Source organism: Capricornis sumatraensis, chromosome 4 (genome assembly GCF_032405125.1).
Source record: "Capricornis sumatraensis isolate serow.1 chromosome 4, serow.2, whole genome shotgun sequence".
NCBI lineage: Eukaryota > Metazoa > Chordata > Mammalia > Artiodactyla > Bovidae > Capricornis > Capricornis sumatraensis.
This window is the reverse complement of record NC_091072.1, coordinates 155,112,315-155,137,811: the sequence shown is the minus strand read 5'-3', so window position 1 is coordinate 155,137,811 and position 25,497 is coordinate 155,112,315. Positions and strand designations below refer to the sequence as shown.

The 25,497-nt window shown below is 58.8% G+C and overlaps 1 protein-coding gene across 1 annotated transcript in view; it reads right to left on the bottom strand.

Annotated features, from left to right (window-relative positions):
• Positions 1-1,280: 1,280 nt before the first annotated feature.
• The window catches only part of CACNA1I (calcium voltage-gated channel subunit alpha1 I), a 111,721-nt gene continuing 87,504 nt past the window's right edge, over positions 1,281-25,497 (bottom strand). Inside the window, exons 18-36 of the mRNA XM_068970653.1 lie at positions 25,114-25,237; positions 24,768-24,836; positions 24,100-24,284; positions 23,511-23,637; positions 22,093-22,218; positions 20,677-20,766; positions 17,084-17,276; positions 16,370-16,521; positions 15,048-15,157; positions 14,323-14,456; positions 13,475-13,545; positions 10,104-10,182; positions 9,268-9,389; positions 8,487-8,831; positions 8,083-8,229; positions 6,974-7,096; positions 4,886-5,051; positions 3,163-3,359; positions 1,281-1,946 (exon numbers count right to left, since the gene is read on the bottom strand). Of these exons, the coding sequence (XP_068826754.1) occupies positions 1,281-1,946; positions 3,163-3,359; positions 4,886-5,051; positions 6,974-7,096; positions 8,083-8,229; positions 8,487-8,831; positions 9,268-9,389; positions 10,104-10,182; positions 13,475-13,545; positions 14,323-14,456; positions 15,048-15,157; positions 16,370-16,521; positions 17,084-17,276; positions 20,677-20,766; positions 22,093-22,218; positions 23,511-23,637; positions 24,100-24,284; positions 24,768-24,836; positions 25,114-25,237 (3,226 nt within the window). The remainder of the gene's footprint in view (positions 1,947-3,162; positions 3,360-4,885; positions 5,052-6,973; positions 7,097-8,082; positions 8,230-8,486; positions 8,832-9,267; positions 9,390-10,103; positions 10,183-13,474; positions 13,546-14,322; positions 14,457-15,047; positions 15,158-16,369; positions 16,522-17,083; positions 17,277-20,676; positions 20,767-22,092; positions 22,219-23,510; positions 23,638-24,099; positions 24,285-24,767; positions 24,837-25,113; positions 25,238-25,497) is intronic.

The window sequence follows — 25,497 nt, the reverse complement described above, 5'->3', positions numbered from 1 at the left end:
ACAACTATTCAAATAAATACCCATCTGATAAATGCAAAACTATTCAAATAAATACCCGTCTAGGAACCCATTTGAGAAGTATTGCAGCTTTGGGAAAGCTGGGAAGGGGAATAAAACAGAGACTCAGAGGCAGGCAGCAGGGAGAGAGGATGTGGGGATGTGGGTCTCCAGGTGCCAGGCGGGCGTGGGAAGGTGCAGGGGCCACAGCTGATCCCAGGGCCCAGGTAGGTACCCCTACCCCTACTTAGGGTCCTGTCAGATCTGTTTTACCCTGAACTCCATGGAAGATGGGGGGCAGGGAGCAGAGTTGGTCAGGGGACAGGGGGTGGAGGGGTGTGTACAGCCTCCAGCAATGGCCGTGGCTCAGGGTCCACCCTGGGGTGGGGGTAAAAGGCAATAAGTAACTGGCCACTGATTGTCAGAACCCAGGAGCCCTAGGGGACAGCCCGACCAGCACAGACCAGGAGGGTTCCCTTGACCTCAAAATACCTCATCTGATTAATCCTCCACTGTCCCTCTCCTTCCTGCAGCCCTGCTGCTCTCAGCTCCTTGGGGGCAAAAGCCCCTGGAACCTCACCTAAAGGTGAGGCCCCCCACCCTGCTCAGTCGTGGAGCCACCTTCCACCCCCACCCCATCCTAAAAGTAACACCAGGACTCACCCCTGGTTTTTCTAAAGAAAGACATCTAACTGGTTGACTAAGAGTTTGTGTGCTCTGGGGCATCTATGAAGGACTGTCACAACAACTAGACGGTCAGGAACAAGACAGACACCCCAACATGTAGAGGGGCGGGATCTTAGCAGCGTTTCTTCTTTAAAGGAAAAAATGCACCCTGAATTCCACCTCTTCTTCTGGGCCTGTCTCCCCGGCCACGATGGGGACCCTCAGAGGCCTGAGAGCCCTCTCGAAGCCACTCTCAACCCTGGAGAGAGACACCAGAAATTCCTGCCGCCAGTGCCCCCGGAGTGGGCCCCCTCCGGCTATGCTCAACTTTAGCACTTTCTGGAAGTCATAAGCTCTCGGTAGAAAAAATAAATATATATGTCTGTCTCTCTCTATGTATATGCATATGTATACACGTATACGCACGGGCAGGACCACAGCTGGGCCCTTCTGAGCTTCGGCCACCAGGGGTGTGTGGGGGGGCCTGCTCCTCCCGCCCCGACGGCGGCCCCCCGGCGCGGCGCCCAGGTCCAGGTGGTGGACTGGACGAAGTATTGCTGTCTGCCCCTGGCTCCTGAGGTAAAGAAAGGTGAAACGGGGCGGGCGGGCGGCGGCCCTCATCTCTTCCCCTGGCTCGCGGCATCCCCGGACGGCTGCTGCCCCGGCGGCGGCGGGGGCTGCGGCTCGGGGGCCTCCGGGTCCCGGGGGACTGCCGGCTCGGCCGGGCGCGGCGGGTCCTTGCAGCGATCGGCGGCGGCCCAGGAGGGGCTGCGGGCCAGGCCGCGGGGCCCGGGGGCGGCGGTGGCGCGGGGGCGGCCGGGCCCGGCAGCCAGGCTGCTGGCGCTGCTGAACCGGCGCGCGGGCGGGAGGCCGGGCGGCGGGGGCGGCGGCCCGAAGAGGGAGGTGAGCGAGAGGCTGCTGAGGGTCTCCGAGTGCTCGCTGCCCGCGCCCCCGCCGCCCCCGCCGGCCCGGCCGCCCGCGCCCTCCTCATCCGAGGGGTCCATGGAGTCGTGCCGCGTGCAGCCCGGGCTGGTGGAGCCCCCGCTGCTGTGGCTGCGCTGGTGCGCCCGCAGCCCGCGCAGGCTGAACGGGCCCCGGCCCCGCGGGCTCGGGCGGCGGCGCGCGGCGGGCGACGGGCCGGAGCGGGGCCCCAGGACGGACGCCGGCGGCCCCAGCCCTCGCCGCGGACTGTCGCTCAGGGTCAGGCTGTCCTCCAGCGTGGTCTGCAGGCTGCCCGCCGAGCTGCTGCGGCTGACCTCCAGCGACGTGTCGCTCCCCGTGGCCTGCGGGGAGGGCCACAGGGGGTCGGGGGGCCGTCCGGTGTTCCCCTCCCCCGATGGACACCCCCTCCCGCCCCTCCGACCCCTCAGGAACACACCGGGCCTAGTGAGGCTTCCCCGCTGTCTGAGCTGCAGGGTGGCCCTCCTGGTGGTCCCTGCAGTAGCCTCTGACTGGGCCTCCCCAAAACTGCCTGGTCCTCAGGGTGCCACCAGCGTCACCCTGCTCAGACGCCAGTCAGACCCTGGCACCCAGCAGAGGGGGATCCAAGTTCGCTGGGAGGAAAAGCCCTTGGGCCCCACCCCGTCCTCGTAGGCCCTCTCTCCCCCATTACTCGCCTGGCTCCTCCCACCCCACCCCGCACCCTCACCCGCACCTCTGCCTGGAAAGCTCTTCCCTGATACACCTGTGTCAGTGCTCACTGCCCTCCCAGCCTCCACCTGAACTGCCGGCACTCCACTCGCCGCCCAGCTCCCGGCCGTCTCCCACGCAGCATTCTCCCTGGCCCACACCACTGCCAAACACACTACACTTTCCGTGCATTTATTCCGATCATCTCTCCTGGCACATCCCTGCAGCACGCTAAACGGTAAACCCCCCGGGGGGGCAGGGATTTTTTCACCCTGCAGGCGGCTGTAGCCTGGCTGGTGGGTAGCTGGGGTCAACAGTCCCTGGGCGAACAAGTAACTGCAGGAGCCCTGGGCTGACTGTGCCTTCCGCACTGTGCCTCCCCCACCCCCGCTCCCCCCATCCCCACCCTAGACCAGGGATGTCAGGTCTGCAGACCCTTCTGCTCTGTGCCCTGAGGGGTGCCCAGGTGGCAGCCCTGGCCCGTTCAATACAGGCGGCCCCGCAGACCGAGACCTCCATTCCTAGCAATCACGCCCCAACCCCCTCACCCCACCCCACACCATGCAATGACTCCCAACGCCCCCTCCTCCCTGTCCCCTCAAGCTAGAGCCCAGGTCTCCTCCAGGGCCCCCGACCTGGGCACTCCCCACACTCTGCTGTCCCCAGATGCCCTAGGACCTAGCCCTGTCCACTTCATCAGCCTCTACTGTCACCTCCTCCCTCCACTATGCCCCTTTCCCAAGTGTCCCTGGCACCGCCCTGCCTGGTGCCTTTGGTTGGGCCCCGTTCCCTCCTCCCTCACCTTGGATTTCAAGATCCCCCTCGCATGTCCCCTGACAGGAGAGCTCTGAGAGCTGGGAGGGACCGTACCTGTCGAAGGAGGGTGCAGTTGACGCTCGGCGACCGCAGGGAGGCCCAGGAGCCCTGCAGGGCGATCTTGGGGAGGGTCCCGGCTCTGGCGCCCTTCTCCTGCCCTTCCTGGCTGGCAGCCACGGCAGGGTGGAAGAACTCGGCCGGCATGGGCAGGAGTGGGCTGGAGGCATCCGGGGAGAAAGGGCTCGGGGGTGCTGCTGGGGAGGGAGGAGAGGGGCAGGGGAGCAGGCTCAGGCTTGTGGGCCCCTGAGGGTAGGCTGGCAGGAAGGGCCCCCCGACAAATTGGCTGTGACTCCACAGGCGAGCCTCCCTCTCTGAGCCTTGGAGTCCATTGTGAGAGCAAGAAACACCGAGCCTGCCTTGTGAGCCCTGGGAGGATGGGCACTGGGTGATGGCAGTCTCTGGAGCCAAGCAGACCCAGGCTCAAGCCCCCCTAGGTTCCTTCCCCTTTAAATGGGGACCAGCTGCCCACCTCGAGGAGTGGAGACATGGCTGTAAGAGCAAGAGGCAGCTATGGAGCTCAAGCCCCATGAACAGCAGTGCTCACTAAGACACTCGCTCCCCAGTGCTGACACCCTCGAGGCCTGGCCAGGCCTGGGGGCCCCCATCCAAGGACAGCACACAGGTGGGCACCACGCTGCACAGCAGAGCAGAGAGTGCTGCGCATGGAGGGGGCAAAGGGAAGGTGAGGTGGAGATGAGAGCAGGGGCAGTTCAGCGGGTGGGGACAGCAACTTCTGCCCATGGCCCCCTCAGTGGCTTCCAGGATGAGGATGGAAGCGCAAATGTCCCCAGGTAAGGGGGATTCCTCATCTATGTCATCTTATTTCAGGAAAAACGCTAATGAAAGGTTAGGTAAAGAAGATGGGACTTCGTCTGATCAGAAAGGCTCTTCGGTCCCATGCCCTAACTTTTGATTCAGGAGGTCTGGGGTCTTGGCATCTCAGCCATCATATGCAGTCCAGAGGCCATCAGCTTTAGGAAGGTCCTCGGAAGAGTCACTCCACCTTTAGCTCCTGGAAGGTGCTCAAGGCCAAGCCTCCTCCCAGAAGAGTACGTGGGGTGGCTCAGGATCTCAGGGCCCCTCTTCTGATGAATTCGTCTTTCTGCCTCCCTTCCCCAGCCAGTACTATGAAGCCAGATCCCATCACCTTCCAGAGAGACTGGAGGTGAAGGTGAACCTGTGATGGGCCAGTCAAGTCCTCTGTCCTCAAGCCCAGAGCCCAGCCATAAGCCCAAAGTGCATACAGAGGACACTGAGGGTAGGGCTTTGTACGAAAGAGCTATTGAGGACCACAGGCTCTCTGCTGTTCAGCATCACCTTGTGTGACAATCTTGTGGAATAAACACCTCTCAAATTCAGCTCTAGAAAAACACTTCAATAATTAGGCAGCTTGCCTTCTGCTTGATGAGAGCTGTGTGTGCCAACCTGTTTCCTTTTTCCCCACAGCTCCCAGGACACTCAGTGTGAATCATCCATTAGCCCAGATTTTTTGGTATAATTATGACCTCATCTCTCTGTATTATTTGGCTCCTGGTCTTCTGTCATTGTTCTATCAGGCCTGAGATTCCTATCTTTTATTGTCAATTAACCATCTGGTTCTTTCTGGACTCGATGTAATAGTCTAGGCAAAATTGCTAAGGAAAAATCTCAGCCAGCTCCCTCTGAAGCCAACACCAGAGATCAGGGCCATGGGAGCTGGCGGGGCTCCCACCCTCACCTTGGCTGCCCTCGTGTTTCAGCCAGGACCGGACGGGGTTGAATGGGATGGCCTCCATCTCGCACAGGAAGTTCTCCGGACCCGATGAGACGGCCGTGTTGGGTAAGGGGAAGAAGCATTCGCCCAGGTCCCCTACCCGCATGGGCTCAGGCGGGTCAGGCTCGCCCTACAGGGAAAGGGAGGTGGAAGGGGCAGGATGGTGGAGGGGGAAACAGCCCACCACAGCTGCCTTCATGCCCCTGCTCTACACCCCTTTGCTTCGCTGCTCTCACTGCCTGGGACGGCCTTCTCCTCACCTCCTTCACCTGGCCAGCAATCATCATCTTCCAAAACTTCCTGGAGGTGAAAGGACCCCACCTCCAGGAAGCCCTCTCTGATGTCCCAGGCAGGTAGCAATTTCCCCACTTACTCCCCTTGTGACCCTGAGACTCTTGAGGGTCTTCTTTGTCTCTGTAGCCAAGTGGTACAGACCCTGGCCAGTAAAAAAGCCAAGCCTAAGCTGGTGAAGGCACCAGAAGACAGACCAAGCAGCTTCAAAGCCCCCTTGTGAGCGTGACCCTGGGCAGGTCCCTTCCTGTGGCTGAGCCTCAGTTTCCACATCCATAAATGAGAGAGGAACCACTCCTTCTGGTAACCAGCTCTTCTTCCTGGCACTCCCTGAGCCCTGCCCTTCTTCAACCCTGCAGCCCAAGGTCTCCTCTGAACAGTATGTGCCTCAAATCTGCCTCTATGCCCCTTCCAAGGTAGATGAGCCCCCTATGAACCATTCTTTGAGTCCTAATAAAACAGCACCCACCTAACACCCACCAGACCCTAGAAACTGTGCACCCCAACATCCTGTGTGGGTAAACAGTGCAGAGATGCAGGAGATGCAGGAAGGGGCTGGGGGCGGAGGGGGACAGGGGCTGTCAGCTGCCAGAAGGGGGACAGAGAGGGCCAGGAAGATCCACTCCCCCCATCCCCGCCTTCCTGGAGCTGATGGAGGACAGCCCTGAGGGCGGTGGTGCCAAATCCAGGCTGCGCCAGGGGTCAGGGGGACAGAGACTCTCTTAGGGGAGGCCCACTGCATACCCCCTTTGGCCAGGGGCTCTCGCACCTCCTGCAGCCTGGGCAATCACTAAAATGCCTTGGAGCAATTAAGCCCTCCGATGCAGCTACTGGGACCACACACCACAACGAGAGTCTGTGTGCCAACAAAAGACCACACACGATGCAGTGAAGATCCTGAATGCCACAACTAAGACCCAAGTGTCCCACTCCTTGCGACCCCATGGACTGGAGCCCACCAGGCCCCTCAGTCCGTGGAATTCGCCAAGCAAGAATACTGGAGTGGGTGGCCATTTCCTTCTCCAGGGGATCGTCCCAACCCAGGGATTGAACCTGGGTATCCTGCATTGCAGGCAGACTCTTTACCATCTGAGTCACCAGGGAATCCAAATGAACAAATAAATACTTTAAAAAAGAAAAAAAAAGAATGACTCTGCCTTGAGGTCACAAGCCCGGCGGCAGACCTCCCCTCCCTGAGTCTGCAGGGTCAACAGAGCAGCCCTTCCAGCCCTCCTGGCCTCCCTCAGACTGACCACCTCGAGGGCAGAGGTTGGGGACCGTGCCCAGCTGTGTGACAGGACAAGCTACCTCACCTTTCAGAGCCCTCATGCCCTGGCCTGTGGAATGGAGTCACATCACCCCTAACGCACAGAGCTGGGGGACGGGCACATTGAGTGCGGACAGAATGGCACGCAGTAGGTGTCTGCACCTGTTTAGACTCTCCAGCCTCCCCCGGTCCCCCTGTAAAGTGCGCCCACCAGGGACAACTCCCAATAGAGCAAAAAACTTCCAAAGCTACAGTGAGTGACCAGGGCCACTTGGATCCTGTGATTGGAGCCCTGGCTTGTTGCGGTGTGACTTCAGGTAAATCACTCCACCTCTCTGTCCCCAGCCCTCATCTGACCAACAGGAGATGAGGGCCCAGCATGCAGCGGGTGCCACTTAAATGGTGCGCCAGGAAGGGGCGGTGTCCCAGCATGGCAGGCGGAGGCCAGGCTGCCAGTTCAGATCCTCCTGCCCAGGAGCCCACTGGGTGCTCACCTTGCCGTCCCTGGGGCCGACAGGGCAGGCTGCAGGGTCCTCCAGACTCAGGTCATCACCAAGCAGGATGGACGAGGACCTGTCTGAGTTCAGGGAGAAGGCCTCCGTCTCGGCCAGCTGCACCTGCAGGGAGAGGGGGCCACCTCGGGTCACCCCTGGGGCTGCAGTGGGGCAGGCTGGTCCTCCAGAGAGACACAGGGCAGCAGTCAGAGAGGGCAAGAGATCTGAGCACAGATGGCACGTCCATCCTGTGCAGGGACCTAGCCTGGGCTAGGGATAGGAGATGACCCGAGGATGTCACAGACGCCAGAGTGCCAGGCCTGAGCTGGGCCAGCGGGCAGGTGAGCTGCTGAGGGGTGTGAACCAAAGCTGGTCCAAGCAGACCAAATGCCCTTCAAGGCTGCTGGGTCTGACTCACCTGTAGCCCTGTGCAGGCTGCCCTCATGGGCTGGGGGTGCTTGTGAGCCCCTAGGATCTTGGGGAGTCTGAAGTCACCTTAGGCTGAAGGGGATCCCTGGGGGTTGGACCCTCCTAGGGAGGTGCTCAGGGCCCCACGTGGCTGGGGAGAGGGTACAGGGCCTTCCTGAGCCTGCACAAGACAGGCCCAAGGCCACGGATGCCCTGCAGTGCCCATCAGGGAAACCCCACCTGGGGAGGGCAGGACTGAGCCTTGGAACCAGGGCAGGGGCCCTGGGAAGAGGCTCCAGGGTGCTCAGGCCTTGAGCTCTGGGACGATGGTCCTGGGTGACCCCTTGATGTCACAGAAAGGGCACACTGCACCAGAGGTGATGCCTGGGCTTCCTGCTGGCGCCCGCCACTCACCACCACGGTGGGCAGCGCCCTTTCTGAGCACCTGCTGTGTACAGGCCCAGAGCGGGGCCTCGCACCTCCTAAGGCCACACCACAGGCCTGCACTGAGCAGAGGATCAAGCCAGGCTGGGCTCGGGGAGGAGGCCCGTCCACCACAGCCCCCTGGGACCAGCCTCAATCAAGTAGGCCCTGGTGGGCCTCCACCCAGAGCGGCTCACCCCTCAGGCTGGCCCTCCACCAGGACTGGTGCCAGCCCCTCAACCCCGAGGCCCCAGCTCTGTCGGGGGCGCTGCCGCTACCTCCTGCTTGCCATGGCGACACTTCTCGCAGCCGGCCGGCGAGGAGTAGTGGTGGAAGATGGACCCGGACAGGTTGTCGATGATGGTCAGCTCCCCCTCCAAGGAGTCCTTGATGATTAAAGAGACGCTGTCCAGCCACAGGTTCTCCTAGGCGGGCGGGGACGGGGTGGGGACACGTGGGATTATCGGCCAGCTCGGGATGGCTGGGCGGGCGGGCGCGGGCTGCCTTCCTGGTTCTCTGCCCGTGGCCTGGGCCCGACCCCGCATCACAGGGTCACCCCTGAAATGGAGCTGAGCGAACGGGGCCCGGAACGACTGAGCTCTCTGCCTGAGCCCCACTCCCGCCAGCCCAGCTGCCCTCCCAGCCCTCGGCGACCCCGCTGCCCTCTCCAGGCCCCGCCCACCTGGGCTGGCGAGTAGCAGCTTCGGCGCAGGCAGCCCTCGGGGTCACCCTCGCCAGCCGCCCCTCCTGGCCCGTGGGCGGTCACGGGCGCCCCTGGGGCTCCGGCGGGTGGCCGCGGGCTGGGGCCCAGGCCATGGGCCAGCTCCAGCTCCAGCTCGGCGTCCATCTCGGCGTCCTCCTGGGCCTCCTTGTTGCTGTCGTCCAGGTGCTTCATGAGCACGGCCACCACCACGTTGATGAGCACAAACTGGGCCGTGAGCACGAAGCTGACGAAGTACAGCGGTGACACAAACTGCAGGCTGCTCAGGCAGCTGCGCTCGTCGTGCGTGCAGTCCCGCAGCGTGTCCTGCACCGGGGATGGGGGAGAGTGGGATGCGGCAGGGAGCTAGCAGCGAGGCCCGGGGGTCTGGGACACAGGCCTCATCTCTGTCCTCATGAGGCCCGTCTCCACCCACCCCAGGCTGAACTGCAGGCCAGAACCAGGGAACCCGTGCTGGGTGATGGGCAGTGAAGCGCAAGCCAAGGGCCCGGCTCCCAGAGCAGTGGTGCCTGGAGTCCCTGGCCCTGGACAGAGTCCTGTCCCCTCGAATCTGAGCCCTCATCCCAGCGCAGCATTCAGGGTGGACAGAAACCCGCTCTGGCCTCATGTCCCCCTTGCTGTGTCCCAGGGCCGTGGGTAGGTCCCCCTGCGTCTCTGTGCTCTGCACATCCCCCCGTGTGTGACGGGCCGCTTGGCAGGCAGAGCCCAGCCTGACTCTCCCTCCCCTGCCCACCTCGTGTACCTTCATGATCCCGTTCCAGTTGTCGCCAGTGGAGACCTGGAAGAGCGTGAGGAAGGCCATGCCGAAGTTCTCGAAGGTGGCGTGCCGGCTCATGCCCTCACAAGGGTTCTCGTCGTTGCAGACTGGAAGGAGAGTGGGGTCAGCCTGGCCCGCTGCAGAGTCCCCTGCAGGGCCTGCCCTGCGCTGCTGCCTCTCAGCCTCATCTCAGACAACCTCAGAGGCGTGTGCAGGCTGTGCACGCCCACAGATGGAGAGACTGAGGCTCAGAGGTGGCACGCTGGTGGAGACTCAAGTTCAGGTGAGCCTGGCTCCTCGCTCCACCCAGGTATCAATTTCTGAGGGAGAAGCTGGGCTAAGGTGGGTAAGGGCTCATGCCCAGAGGAGCCCAGCTTGCTGGAGCTGGCCCTGTGCAGGGCTGCCTGGATGTGGGCTGCATCGCCCTCAGTCTGGGCCTGTCTACTCTGCCTACTGGGGTGGCACTGACTGGGGATGGGCACTGGCAGGTGGGACTGGAAGGGGCCTCCCTGAGAGGTCAGACAGCTGGGGGGGGGGTTTCAAGTGGGGGGTCCTCTGCACAGGTATGGGAGTGCCCACGGACCCAGGCGAGCATGTCTCCAAAGCCTCTATTCACACTGGGAAGGGGGTGTGGATGGCTGAGGGTCACCCATCCAGCCCCCAAAGGCTCGCTGTGGGAACATTTCCCCATCACAGAGACCATGGCATAACAGTCTGTTTGGAGGAGGGTGGCTCAGGCCTCCCCACCCTGCCGGGACCCTCCCTCCACTACCAGACCTGTTCCATAGCCCACCCCCCAGGCCAGCTTCAGCACCACGCACCCAGCTTCCCGAAGAGCTCCACTCCCAGGGCGGCATAGATGAAGAAGAGCAGCATGAAGAGGAGGCCCAGGTTGCCCACCTGTGGGGACAGCAGGTGGGGCTGGCAGGGTCCGGGGAGGGGGCACGGCAGGCTCCAGGCAAAGGGCCAGCCTGAGGGTCAGGGCAGGCTCTGTGTCCGTGTTGGCCCTCCCGCCCCACCTCCTGGAGGGCCGGCTGGGTCCAGCACAGGGCACAAGACAATAATAGAACACATGTGAAGCCCTTACTGGTGGCCCCTGTGGCTCAGCGGTAAAGAATCCGCCTGCAGTGCAGCAGCCACAGGAGATGTGGGTTCGACCTCTGGGTCAGGAAGTTCCCCTGGTTAGGAGAAGGCCGCCCACTCCAGTACTCTTGCCTGGAGAAGCCCACGGATAAAGGAGCCTGGCGAGTTACAGTCCATGAGGTCGCAAAGAGTCAGACACGACCGAAGTGACAAAGCATGAAGCCCTTCCTATGAGTGGTCTGATTTCAAGCATTCCTTAGTCGTGGCTGCACACAATGATCTATGGACTCTTGTTTACCCCCATTCTTCAGGTGATGAGACAGATGTCCTGAGAGGTGCAGTCCTTGCCCAGGTCCACACCGCTAGTAGTGGTAGGACTGAGGTCAAGCCTAGCAGGCTGTCCCCAGGGTCTCTGCACACAGCTTCTACACCTGTGCGTGGTCAGTACCATCCCACGGGTGAATGGAGAGAGGGGGAAAAGGAAGTTACATCAAGAATGCTACCTCCTTCATGAAGCCTGCCTGAATTCCTTCAGACAGACGGGGACTCAGTCTTACAGCCTGAGTGTAACTGCTGCGTTCCTGTCACTGTCTCTGCCAGTCTGGGAAGTACTGGAGGGCAGGGGCACGGCTGGGGTAAATCAGATCTGCTTCCTTGCGCCAGCACGAGCCCTGGCCCCAGAAAGGCGTGAACACAGGAATCATGCAAGACTGGGCCCCCCAGAAGCCTCCTGCAGACCCAGCCACCCCCCTCCCACAGCTCCGGTGGGAGAAAACTATCACAGATTTCAAACCTGTTTCAAGTCTATCTATAGGCCAGAGACCACCTTTAACTCATGTTATGGGTAAGATAAGGCTCCAACATGTTCTTGCCCTAGAACGGAAGTGTCGCTGAGAACCCTCAGAAGACCTGCATGAATGGAATCTGAGGATGTTTGTGTCAATTGCTGAAAAGTAAACCGTGTTAATCACAGGCTCCTAATTTTTCTCTACTCCAGACAAGGGTTTCCTTCTGAGCTGCACCACAATCATACCAACAGTGTCTAATTAAATGATGCTGGCTTATTAAAGAAACAAGCTCTCACTGAGCACCTCTGAGGCCAGGTGTGAGGCCCCAGCTGCTGGGGTCAAGCCCTGTGGACCCCTCCCAGACTGATCACCCAACTCCAGACTCCAGCCACACAGAGAACAAACCCCATTTGCATATTCTGTTTTCTGTGCCAGGAAGACCTTCTCTCTGCCTTTGCCTAGAAAACACCTACTCCCCACCCCTCAATACCCAGATCAGGGGTCACCTCCGCTGAGAAGACTTCCCTTATGCCTCCTGTCAGTGTGCCTGAGACAAAGCCTGGAAGGAAAGGGCTGAGGTTTTGTTTTCATGTCACTTTACAAAGAACCAAGGAAATGTCCAGGATCGGCTAATAGATTTTGAGGGGTAAGCCCCTCACCCCAATACCACATGGTCCCAGGCACACACATGTCTTAAAAGTAGTTGTAATTACTATCCCATGTCTCTTACTTGAAGCTGGGACCTCCTAGGCATCTCCATGTACTCTATGCCAACGTAGGGTTAGGATGCCCAGGGATCAGAACAAGGGGAAAGGGAGAGAGGAAAGGGCCAGGAGGCCAGGCAGGCGGGGGGCACACACTTGCCACCCCCATTCCTGTCCTTAGGATCCGCTTCCATGGTCCTTCTTAAGATCCAGTGCTTTACAAGCTTTAACTATTTTAAACCTCACAACAACCCTTTGAGATAAGAACTACTACCACCACCACCCCTCGCCCCAATTTCACAAGCAAGAAAAATAAAGGCACCTCATCCCCAGGCTCTCACAGGGCACTGGGCTTTGACCATAGGTTCCCTGTGGCTCAGATGGTAAAGAATCTGCCTGCAACACAGAAGATCCGAATTTGATCCCTCGGTCAGGAAGATCCCCTGGAGAAGGGAATGACTACCCACTCCAGTATTATTGCCTGGAGAATTCCATGGACACAGGAGCCTGGCGAGTTACAATCCATGGGGTCGCAGAGTCGGACACGACTTGAGTGACTAACACTTTGACTTTCAGGGAGGCTTGAGTCTGGTCTCCAACCCATTTACTATCTGCCCAGAATTCACTCCCATCTCCCATGTGACAAATTCTTCCAAAGGAATTTCATGTTAGGAAAGACCACAGCTCTCTGAATGAAAGCCCTTGCTTTCCATCCAGACCTGCTGTCTGCTGTGTCGCTTTCCCTTTGCAACGAGGCTGCCAGGAAGCTCACACCAAACTTGAGAATGGAACTCAACATCCTCAGCCCAAGTGCCTGAGAGAATTTGCTTTCACTTTCCCTGGGCTGTTAATCTTTCATCCTCATCTTTAGCATGCTGTATCTGTGCCTTTTACCTTAAGACACCCAAAGTTCCTTAAGACTAGATGATTCATAGTGAATACATGAATGTATATGAGGCTCACCTCAGAGCGAGGTGAGGCCGCCCTGAGGGGAGGGAGAAGAGGAGCCATCAGTAGCTGGGTCAGAGGGGAGGAGGGGCCTGGGACTGCAGAGCTCCCAGGAGGACAGAAGATGCACTCTTGAGGCCCTGACGCTACCTCCCTTCCCCTCACCAATGGTGGGGGGCACTTTCCTGACTTCCCAGGGTGCCCACCCCCAGGTCAGTGTCTCACGCTATCCCCTCCTAGAATGTCATACCTGTCACCTCTCTGTCCACATCACCACCTCTTACCAAGCCACCCACAAGGTCAAGCCGCCCTATAAGGTCATGCTCAAAGTGCCTGATGCCTTTTCTGATTCCCCATGTGCAGGCCTCTCCCCACACTGCCCTGAGGCCTCTGTCGTTCCCCTAGACTCCTGGGGGCAGAACCTGGGTACAGAGCAGGCAGGTGGGGGAGGGGTGGCGGGAGGGACCAAGTGCTCAGCCAAGAAAGGAAGGAAGAAGTCAATGGGAACCCGCCCATCTCTCACGCCCTGAGCTCACAATTGCTTCTCTGGAGGCAAGATTCTGCCTGGTTCAGGGCAGATCTGGAGAGAAGGGAAGTCACAGCCCACGCCCCCCAGGGGGGCCAGCGGGACACCGATGACGGCCAGGTTGGGAGAGGGGCGGCTCTTACCTGGGGCAGAGCTTGCACCACGGTGTCCAGCAGGGCCCGCATTCCCGTGGCCATCTTCAGGAGCTTCAGCACTGTGGGCAACACCCAACCCAGCCCACTCAGCCCAGACCAGCGGGGACAGGCCTGTGCGCGTGTGCGCGTGTGAATGCAGTAGAGCGAGAAGGTGGAGGAGCGTGCACGAGGTGCCACACTACAACCCCCTGGGTGCAGATGAATGGGGGTGGAGCACACAAACAGGTCCCAGGGGGGTGGCAGTGTTAAAAAGCCCGAGAGGAGGAGGGGAGGCACAAGGGTGCAGAGGGATATCAAGTGTGTGAATGAGCACGTAAGTCACCGTGATGAGGCCACAATGACCAGTGCGCGAGTGCCCCTGGGTATCTCCCTTCCTCTCTGGCTGGAGAGGCCCCAGGGTGACTGCTGAGTTTCTCCACCGGCCCCTCACCACCTTGGAATCTGGGGGCAATGGGCGGGGCAGATAGAAGGGCAAGGCCAGAGGCAGGAGGTTTTTTGAAACAAGTATGAGGACAGCCGTGGGGCGAAAGGGAGGCTTCTGGGAGAAGAAAGAGGGTTTCAAGGACAAGGTGTCCCAGCCAGAGCTGGAGAAAGGCTGGTGAGGACCCAGTGTCTTCTCGGCTGCCCTGGGGTCCTTTCAACCCCACCTGAGACTGGACCACACTGGGCAGGGTGTTATATGGAGAGGGCATACCAGGGTGCAGTACAGAGCTGTCAGGACGAGGGCAAGTGTGGGCACACAGCATGGGCGCGTCGAGTGTGTGTCAGAGACGGGCTGCTACTCCCCTGCTCAGCAGGCGGCCCATCCTGCCCCGCTCTCCCCGCCGGACCCTCACCCCGGGCGATTCGGAGGACCCGCATGATTCGGATGATGGTGGGGTTGATGGGCAGCGCCGCGTTGATCTCAATCTCCTCCAGCGTGATGCCCATGACCGACAGCAGCACGATGGCCAGGTCCAGCTGGTTCCACCTGTGCGGCCGAGCAGAGGAGGGCGGGAGTGAGATGCAGGGCGAGAAGCGCTTGAGTTTAGATACGCTCCAGCTGGGAGGAGTGTCCCAGCCCTCCACCCTCCTGCCACGGCCCTCAGGGATCCCTAATAGCCCCTCCAGATCCCAGTGGTTCCAGCTCCCTCGTTGCCCCCCAACCCCAACCCCACCACAGCCTCTATCCCTCAAGCAAGAGGCTGACCAGGCTAAAGGAACATCTGAGGAGGAATGGGTTCTGACTCCTAGGTCTGAATCTCGAGCCAGCTGCTCCCTCTGTGTGGCCTTGGGCTAGTCCATCAACCTCTCTGAGCTCCACTTGTTCCCTCTGAAAAGAAGGACTCGCATGAGGTATGCCCTGCTCTACCTGTGGGGTATGGAGGACCCATGAGAGGGGTTTGGCAGAATGCCCTGCACCCGTCAGGGCTGAAGGCAGCACCTGGGGTCAGTGGCCGCCAGTCCTCGGACTCCCACTGGTCCCCCTCCTCCAGCTGCTCCAAGCTTCCCCTGGGGTCAGGACTGCTTCCCCTCCTGCAGTGCACTCTCCGCTGCCTCGGCCCAGCCCAGTTTTGCTCACCGGTCCTTGAAGAAGCGTCTCAGACCAAATGCCACCAGCTTCAGCACAGCCTCCAGCACAAAGACGGTGGTGAACATGTAGTTGCAGTACTTGAGGGCTGTCTCCAGAGACTGCAGGAGCAACAAAAAGAAGCATGATCCAGGCCCCAGGCCCTGTCCGCCGCCTTTACTCCAGTCAGAAAAATCTCTGCCTTGTAAGGGGAGCATTGACTCCATTCACACATCGCAATGATTTACAAATCTGCTTTTACTCTCCCCCCTTACTTAACGTGCGCTATTTATTCTGGATTGCTGCTTTTCCTTATTTCTGCCACTCAGTGGAGGCAGTATGGGGTAATGGTTAAGGTAGTGATTAAGAACCAGACCACTTATTGATCAATGTGAATTCAGACGCAGCACTTTTTCCTTCTTGGTAGCCTTGGCAAGTCACTTGACCTCTCCAGGACTTAGTTTTCCAGTCTATAAATTGGGGATGATAATAGCACCCACCTCAGAAAGCTGCTATCAAAATTAAACGAGGTCATAGTCCAAGACCAGACAGAATAAATACTTGGTTAATATGAACTTCTTCTTATTCCATTTCTTCATGTTAATTTAGAAGTTCTACCGTTACGGCTACGTTCCATCAATGGCTGCCTGCACTCATTGTATTTCACTCCTACCATTTAAAATAACGTACCAGTTCCTCATCTGGAGGCTCTGCTCTCCCCTCTTCCCCCACTCCAGGAGGTCTTCTCAGACTCGCCCCTACATAACACACCCCTCATGTCCCTCATGAACACTGCCTGCAACCAGCTGGGAACTGGTCGCCTCTCCTACCCCGGTGTTTGCCCTCAGAGGCCCTGCCCCTCTGCCAGGCTCCACATGCCCAGTAGCAGGGGAGCCAGGTGGCAAACCAAAATTCCAGCCCCGCCTCCACTCACTGGCTGAAAGACTTGGGCACCGTGTTTTATGTCTCTGAGCCTCAGTTTCTTTATCTACAAAATCTGGAGAAAGCCCACCACACACACACATTAAGGTTGCTGCGAGGACTGGAGAGTTAATATCCGTAGTGTGTCCTGCAAAGAGGCTCAGGGAGCACACCACAGCCACTGTCACCCATGTTCAAGGCTGGACCCGAATGTCACTCCCCGCCCCACCCATCCCATCCCACTCACCAGGACCTTGTCCTGGAAAGGAGCGACCTCTCCCTCTCACTCGTCCATCCTACCAGGCCCTGAGCTTCTTAAGCATAGGACCCCGCGCAGGACCTGCTCAGACCCTGGCCCGCCCATCCCTGGGGTGGGGTCCCACTGAGGACCCAGGGGCCAGGCCGGGGCTCACCGTGGGCTGGTTGTAGTGCTCCAGGGACATGGTGACCACATTGAGGCAGATGATGAAGGTGATGAAGATGTCCAGGTAGTGGCTGGTGCACATGGAGTGGATGAGCAGCCTCGTGGGACAGTAGGTAGCATAGTAGGGCAGCCGCTGGGCCTCTGCCGGGGTGCGGGGTGGGTGGTGCAGACCACAGAGGGTTGGCGCAGAGGTCGGGGCAGAGCACACAGAGGGAGAGGTGAACGGGAGGGAGGAGGTGAGGGGGAGAGATCGGGTCCACCCCAGGCCCTGGGGAGTCACCTAGGTCCACCCCACCCAGCCAGGGCACCTCGAGGGAAAGGCATTAGCACGTGAGGCAGGGTGGCAAAGAGGGATTGTCCTCTGTGTCCTGATTATCCTCATCCACCCCAAATGTGCCCATGCAGGGGCTCTGGGTCTGCTGGGGGCAGGATAGGGGTCCCATGGCTCAGGGCTGGGCATGTGGACTCTGTCTCTGCCCTCCGCCTGGACTGAGCTGCCGGGCCTCGTTTGGGCAGGCAGTGGGGTCACCATCAGACTCTGGATGGACACTGATGACAGAGGTCAGGTCAGGCAGATGCTGGGGAAGAGCAAGGCCAGGGGCACAGAGACATCCGTTCCCTCTGGGTCCAGAGGCCCAGTGGCTGGGGTCAGGCCCGGGCCTCCACAGAGCAGCGTCCCCCACCCCGCAGGTCACCCGCTCACTCCGGCGCTTCTTCTCCAGCCGCCGCAGCCGCTTCTCCTCGCGCCGCCGCGCCTCCTCGGCCTCCTGGTGCTGCCGGCACTTGTGGAAGTTCTCCACCACGACGCCCACGAACATGTTGAGCACGAAGAAGCTGACGATGAGCAGGAAGGAGATGAAGTAGAGCAGCATCCAGGGGTTGTGGTTGGGCACCGGCTGCGGGGACCAGACGGGGCTGAGGGAGGCTGGCCAGGCACATGGGGCCACTGCGGGGGTGCCCTCCCTCGCCGAGCCTCCGTGCGGGGCGGGCATTGGTAACAGCCTCCCGGGCAACTGGGAGATTTGAAGGTGGAGGTAGGAAGTGCCCACCCTGCCTGGCACAAGGTGCTCAGCAAAGACAGTGCTCCCTTCCCTGCCATCTGTCTTCTTCCTCTACCCACCATCTATTCATCCACCCACTGACCTATCCATTCATCCACTCATTCATCCATTTACCTATCCATCACCTACTCATTCATCCATTTACCCACCCATCACCCACTCATTCACCATTTACCCATCCATCGCCCACTCACTCATCCATTTACCCATCCATCCACTTATTCATCCATTTACCCATCCATACACTCATTCACCATTTACCCATCCATCATCCACTCATTCATCCATTTACACATCCATCATCCACTCATTCATCCATTTACACATCCATCATCCACTCATTCACCATTTACCCATCCATCACCCACTCACTCATCCACTTACCCACCCATCACCCACTCACTCATCCACTTACCCATCCATCACCCACTCACTCATCCATTTACCCATCCATCCACTTATTCATCCATTTACCCATCCATACACTCATTCACCATTTACCCATCCATCATCCACTCATTCATCCATTTACACATCCATCATCCACTCATTCATCCATTTACACATCCATCATCCACTCATTCACCATTTACCCACCCATCATCCACTCATTCATCCACTTACCCACCCAACACCCACTCATTCATCCACTTACACATTCATCACCCACTCATTCATCCATTTACCCATCCATCATCCATTCATTCATCCATTTACACCATCACCCACTCATTCGTCCATTTACACATCCATCACCCACTCATTCATCCATTTACCCATCCATCATCCATTCATTCACCATTTACCCATCCATCCACTCACTCATCCATTTACCCACCCATCATCCACTCATTCATCCACTTACCCACCCATCACCCACTCATTCACCATTTACCCATCCATCATCCACTCATTCTTCCATTTACCCATCCATCCACTCATTCATCCATTTACCCATCCATCATCCACTCATTCGTCCATTTACACATCCGTCACCCACTCATTCATCCATTTACCCATCCATCATCCACTCATTCATCCACTTACACATCCATCACCCACTCCATCCATTTACCCATCCATCATCCATTCATTCATCCACTTACACATCCATCACCCACTCATTCACCATTTACTCATCCATCATCCACTCCCTCATCCATTTACCCATCCATCACCCACTCATTCACATTTACACATCCATCACCCACTCATTCATCCATTTACCATCCATCATCCACTCATTCATCCACTTACCCATCCATCACCCACCCACTCATTCACCATTTAGCCATCCATCATCCACTCATTCTTCCATTTACCCATCCATCCACTCATTCATCCATTTACCCATCCATCACCCACTCATTCACCATTTACACATCCATCACCCACTCATTCATCCATTTACCCATCCATCATCCACTCATTCATCCACTTACCCATCCATCACCCACCCACTCATTCACCATTTAGCCATCCATCACCCACTCACTCATCCATTTACCCACCCATCATCCACTCATTCATCCATTTACCCATCCATCACCCACTCATTCATCCACTTACCCATCCATCATCCATTCATTCGTCCATTTACACCATCACCCACTCATTCGTCCATTTACACATCCATCACCTACTCATTCACCATTTACCCATCCATCACCCACTCATTCATCCATTTACACATCCATCCACTTATTCATCCATTTACCCATCCATCCACTCATTCATCCATTTACCCATCCATCACCCACTCATTCACCATTTACCCATCCATCACCCACTCACTCATCCATTTACCCATCCATCCACTCATTCGTCCATTTACCCATCCATCACCCACTCATTCATCCACTTACCCATCCATCACCCACTCACTTATCCATTTACCCATCCATCCACTTATTTATCCATTTACCCATCCATCCACTCATTCATCCATTTACCCACCCATCATCCACTCATTCATCCACTTACCCATCCATCCACTCATTCTTCCATTTACCCATCCATCCACTCAATTCATCCATTTACCCATCCATCATCCGCTCATTCATCCATTTACCCATCCATCATCCACTCATTCACCATTTACCCATCTATCCAGTTATTCATCCATGTGCTCATCACCCATCTATTCATCCAAGCATTCATTCATTTATTCATTCATCTAGAAACAAACCAGGAAGCAAAGCAGCCAGCAGAGGAGTGATCACAGCCCTGATGGTGTGTGTGTGTTTGTGTGTGTGTGTGCGCGCGCATCTGTGTGTGTCTGCGTGTGTTAGTGGAGGTGGCAGGCAGGAAGAGTGTACAGACAAAGAAGCGGAAGGTGATGTCACCACATGTTCTCATTCCTCCATATCCCCAACCTCCACCTCTGTGTCCACTCCAGAGCCATCCAGGGTGAAGCCAAGAGCCCGAAGGGGCCTACAGGCCTAGGGGCATCCCCAGCTCCGATGCCCTCACTGAGTGGGTCCTGGCATGACCTAGAGCATCTCCCTGCTCCTTCTCCCGATGACTTCCGTAGCCAGGACACTGCTGACCCTGATCAGCCATGTGTCTTGCCTAAGGCCCCCACCTAGCCCCCGAGGGGACCCCTGCTCTCAGAGGGATCTTGGGGGCGAGGGCTCAGACCCAGCCTCCTCACTGACCCATTCCACCCTCCCACTCCCAAATCCATCCTCACCTGGCAGCCCCAGGAGGCTCCCGCAAGCTCACCTCACTGTTACCCCTTCACTGATGCCCACTGCCCTCCGCTCCAACCCCAACTGCACACCTAGGCCTTCCTGCACTTCCTGCCCTTCCTGCCCTTCCTGCCCTGCTTACCTCCTCCACCTGCCTCCTGCCACCCTCCTTCCACCTCCTACCCCCGGCCCTGGCCTCATGACTCCCTGAGCCTGTCACTGTCCCGCGCAGGCGTACACCTGCTGTCCTCATAGCTAGCCCAGCCCTGGGCCTCCTCTTACTCCTGCTACTCTATCCACGGGCTCTGCAGCCCTCCAGACAGAGCCAGCTCACAGCGCTCTCCCTGCAGAGAGCAGGCTTGCAGAAGCAAACGGAGCAGGGACCTACACCAGCCAGAGCGCAGCCCTAACGGGAAGGGTGCAGGCCAGGACGGGGAGGGGCGGGTATGGCTGACAGTGGGAGACACCTGCTTCAGACCTGGGGGCCCCAAAGACACCGTGTCGTTCCCCTGCTGCCCAGGCAGACCTGGCCCGGCCATGCCCACCTGCTGGTCCACTGCGACGGCGTCCAGTCCATTGTACATAATGTTCACCCAGCCATCCTTGGAGGCCAGCACAAAGAGGGACATGAGGGCCTGGAAGACACGGGAGAAAGGGGGTGGGGAGATGGCATGGGCATCTCAGGCTGCATCTGCCCCCTCGGAGGGACAGAAAGGCCTTCCCCGAGTCCAGGGCAGAGCTGTGTCCTTGACCGACAGACCTTTTCTGAGAACACGTGTGCCTGCCATGTGCCCCGCAGGCACTGCTGCAGGAGAATGAGCACTGGACTGGGAGTCCTGGGCTCCAGTCTCAGCTCTGAAATTAACCAGGCAAAAAAATTCATGACATCTTTTCCCCTCACCCACAGAATGGCACTAACCCTTCAGGGCCGAGGATCAGCGGAGACTTTAAACTGGAAGGTTCCTGAAAACAGGAGGGGCCCTGCCTCTAGCACCTGAAACAGGAGCTCTCAAGAGAAGTCAGGACCAGCTCAATTTCTCCCACTCACTGGCTGTGTGTCTTGGGGCAGTTTCCTTCATGTCTCTGGGCCCCAGCTTCTTTGTCTGTAAATGGCAATATTTACCTTCACTAACGATATTAGAAACAGAGGTGATCCCCAGGGGATAGCCAGCCAAGGCTTCTATATGGACAGCAGGCCAAAGCATCCACGGGAGAGGTCTCCTGACCTGTACTGACCCCTCCGTCCTATCCATCCAGGCCTCAGACCCTTCCTCTTTGCTTCCCAGAGGGAATGGTGCTGAGGGCTGCCTGGAAAGGGCTCAGGCCCAGGAACAGGACAGGGGACAAAAAGGGAGCCCTCTCTACCAGGGAAGCACACGAAGTCCTTCCAGCTCAAGGGGCAAATGTCCCTGTGAGCGCTTAGATCACAGAGGTCTGAAGTGCAGAGAGCCTGGGGACCCTGGAATCACCGACCTGCTATCACTGCTCCAATTTACAGATGAAGACACTGAAGCACAGAGCGGGACAGAGCTGGCCTGAGGGCACACAGCTACTAAGAGGTCCAGGAAGGGATCTAAGGTTCCAAGCCATGCTGGAACCTCCCACGTGCTTCTGCGGAGACCTACTCAGGGGTCTAAGGTCATCAGCCTGCCATTAAGCAGAGTTTCCAGAATGGGAAAGGGCTGGCTGGGGGAAGGGGACCAGGAACCAATGTCCACTAAAGCACTTACTAAATGCCAAGCACCTGCCAGACACTCTGTGTTCAGGGTCCCTAAGCCTCACACTACCTGTGAAGGGAGTTCTACCTCTACCCATTCTACAGAAAAGAAAATCAAGGCTTGAAAAGCAGAAGCACTGGCAGGGGAAGACTGAAGCCTGGTCTATAGTCCTGTTGGCACTTAAGAGCTGTCACCCCCACCCATCTGGGGTGGGGCAGGTCAAGAGCAGGAGCGGGTGCTCACCTGGCCCAGATTGTCGAAGTTGTACTTGTGATGGACCCAGCGGTAGTTGGCAGCCATGCAGTCAGAGCGGTTGGTGATGTTGCGGGTGTCTACACCCAGGCAGTGGTAGAACTTGCCCTTGAAGAGCTGGGGGTAGGGACACAGGGCTAGTGACCATCTAGCCAGTGCTCCCAGGGGATGGTGGTGGATGGGGTGCAATTGGGGTGCAAATCAGAAAAAGAACCTGCCCTTCCAGGGGCACGTCCTCTGTGTATGCCTGAGCCAACCCACTCTACCCCACCCGCTCTCCAAGTCCTCCAGCATGAGGCAGGGCTATGCTTATCCCATCTCACAGGTTAGAAAACTGAGACCCAGTGATGTTAGGTTAATTTCCCAAAGTCATCAGGTTCAGGAAGTGGCAGAGCCAAAGTTCACAGCCTGGTCTGATTTCCAGCTCTTCCACAGACCCGAGATCAGACCTCAGTACGTACACTGGGGATTCGGACAGGGACTCCACACAAGAAAGTTGCCTGTACCTCCCCAAGGGAGAGAGAGAAAGAAGCAAGGGGACCCTCTTAGGGACCCAAGCCCTCTCCATGTCAACTGCCTAGAGGGGCAGATCCACTGTCTGCACGAAGCGGCTCCTGCCCAGGCAGCCACGCTGTGATCTCTCAGCGACCCCAAAGGACCCCTGTGCACGGGGCTCCTCCAAAGCTACAGCCCAGAGCACAGGACCAGGTGGGGAGCCTGGGGGCCTCAGAACAGGGCTCAGACCCTCAAGAAAGAGCATCTCTGTGGCACTCGGACCATAGAAGGCCCAGGTCATTCTGGCCACCCCCCAATACACAGTCTACGGTCTGCAACCCCTCCTCCCCGTCCAGCCCTGAGGCACCATCCCATACCCAAACTGGGCTCCAAACAAAAATCTGAGTGAGCTCAGGGCCCTGCCTGGGTCAGAGGCTCTCCATGGTGCCCACCCCAGTGAAGCCAAGCTGCCCTTCCAGGTCTCGCCCCCACGGTCCAGCTCACCTCTCCACGCCAGTCGTAGCTCCAGGACTCTCTCCACCAGTGCCCTGCTTGTCCCCACCTCCCCATGTGCCCATCTGCCCTGACATTCATTGCCCCTACTGTGACCTGCCCAAACCACTTGTCTTTCAAGGCCTGGTGAAAAGGCCACCTCCTTCCCCATTGTCCCCGGCCCAGCCCTGTGTTCCTGCCTCCCTTGGCCCCCTGTGATCCCATTTCCCCCGCCTGCTCTGCGCTCAGCCCTTTGGGCCCTGTCTGCCTCCCTGCCTGGAATGGGAGCTCCCTGCTGGCAGAGACCATGGCTGCTCCACCAGGGCATCTGGCACAAGGTCCCGAGAGCTGGGCAGGAACGTGGAGTCTCTTCCTCAACTACAGAGCCCAGCCTACTGCCAGCCCAGCCTAGGGCCCCTCACCTGCACCCCCAGGATGCCGAAGATGATGAAGAAGGCACAGCAGATGAGGACGATGTTGCCGATGGGCTTTAGGGAGGAGATGAGTGTCTCCACCACCAGCTTCAGGCCAGGTGCCCGGCTAATGACACTGCAGGCAGGGAGGGGCCAAGGATACCATGCGCCATCAGCCAGACCTGGGACAGCCCCTACTAGGCCCGAGTCACCAGAGCAGAGACCCCCAGGCCACAGACTCCATGCACAGCAAGGCGCGGCGCTTCTACCCCATCCCTTGGGATACACGCTGCACTCTCCTCTAGACACTAGAGGCCCAGAGATGGCAGTGAGACCCCCAAGGACACACAGAGAGTGGGTAGCAGCCCTGGGGACCACCTTCAGCCCCCGCCTTCCAGCACCTGCTGCAGGCCCCGCCCCCAGGAGCAGGGCCCACAGCCCGGGGTTCAGATGGTGCCCGGCACATGCTACAGGGGACAGTGTGGGTGCAGAGGGAGAGAGTGAGGGGTCCGCTTAGACCCTGGGAGATCCCTCCGGCAGTGCAGGGATCCCCATCCGCGGGGGCAGGGTCCCCCATCCGCGGGGGCAGGGTCCTCACCGCAGGGGTCGTAGGGTGCGCAGGAGCCGCAGGACCCGGAGGACGCCAAGGATCTTGGCTCCCCCAGCCGAGGCCACGGACACCACAATATCAATGATTGACACGAAGACGAGGAAGCCATCCAGTACATTCCAGCTGCTGCGCAGGTACGCCTGTTCCCCGAAGTACAGGCCCAGCGAGACCACCTGGGGGCGGGGTCAGGTAGGCGTCCGGGGAGCAGGCGGGCAGGAGTGGATGCGTCCACTGCCACCCCTCTGAAGGCAGGCTATAGGTGTCCCCTTACCCAAGGAGCCACTCCCTGAAGCACAGGCCCACGACTGCCCGGTTCCCTTCTCCCTGCATATCTGGCTAACCCCCATGGAAGCCAAGCACTCCAGGAAGCATCCTAGACGGAGCCCTCTCCTGTGCCCCACGCCTCCAGCAGGTACCTTCATGACACTGGAAATGCGTTGTGAGCGCCCACCCGGCAGACATGAAGCTGACCTCGCCTCCCTCCTCCTTCCTCCACCCCAGGAGCCCAACCCAGTGGCTGGCCCCAAGTGGGGATGGGCCTCCAACGCCCCCTGTGGAATGCTGCTGAGGGGCAAGTGGATGACCAGCTGACGGAGGCTGGACCAGAGCCTGGGCCCCGGACAGGGGGAAGGAGAGGTCCCAGGTGAAGCCAGTACCTTCAGTGTCATCTCGCCCACGAAGATAGCTGTGAAGATGTAGTTGGACACAGTGAGGAAGATGCGTTCCTGAAAGAGCCGGGAGAGGCTGTGGGTCCAGGGGCCTCCCAGAACTGACAGCCTCTGCCTTCAGCCAAGGGGCACCGAGGAGAGGCTGCCACTTCACAGTCCATGGCGGCGGCCCCCTCTCCAGACGCATGCTCCCAGCCACACCTCCCTCCGCGGCATCCGGCCTCATAAGCTCTCCCACCCCCTGCCCCCAGCCCGGCATGCCGTCCCACAGCAGGCCCTGGCGGCCTGTCCCTCCGCCTTATCCCCTGCACCGCCTGAAGGCCCCGCCGCTCACGGTGCTGCCAGCCTCAATCTGGGGCCGCTCCAGGGCGATGGTGATGCAGTTGAGGAAGATGAAGGCCAGGACGACATAGTCAAAGAGCTTGTGGGCAATGATGGTCTGACACAGGACCCGGAACCTGGGCAGGGTGGGCAGGGGACCACGTGAGCGTTGGTTTGTCCCTCACCCTAGCCGGAAGGAAGGCAGAAGGCCCTGGCACACATGGGGACCAGGGTCTCCTGGAAAGCTGACCCTTCTCTTCTGGACACATCACAGGTGGCGATTTCACATCTCAGGATGCCACTTGACCACACTGCAAGCTTCCAGCACCCCAGGATGATGGGTGCCCACCTAGCCTTGACACTCGAAGCTTTCCAGACACCAGTCCATGCCCCTGAG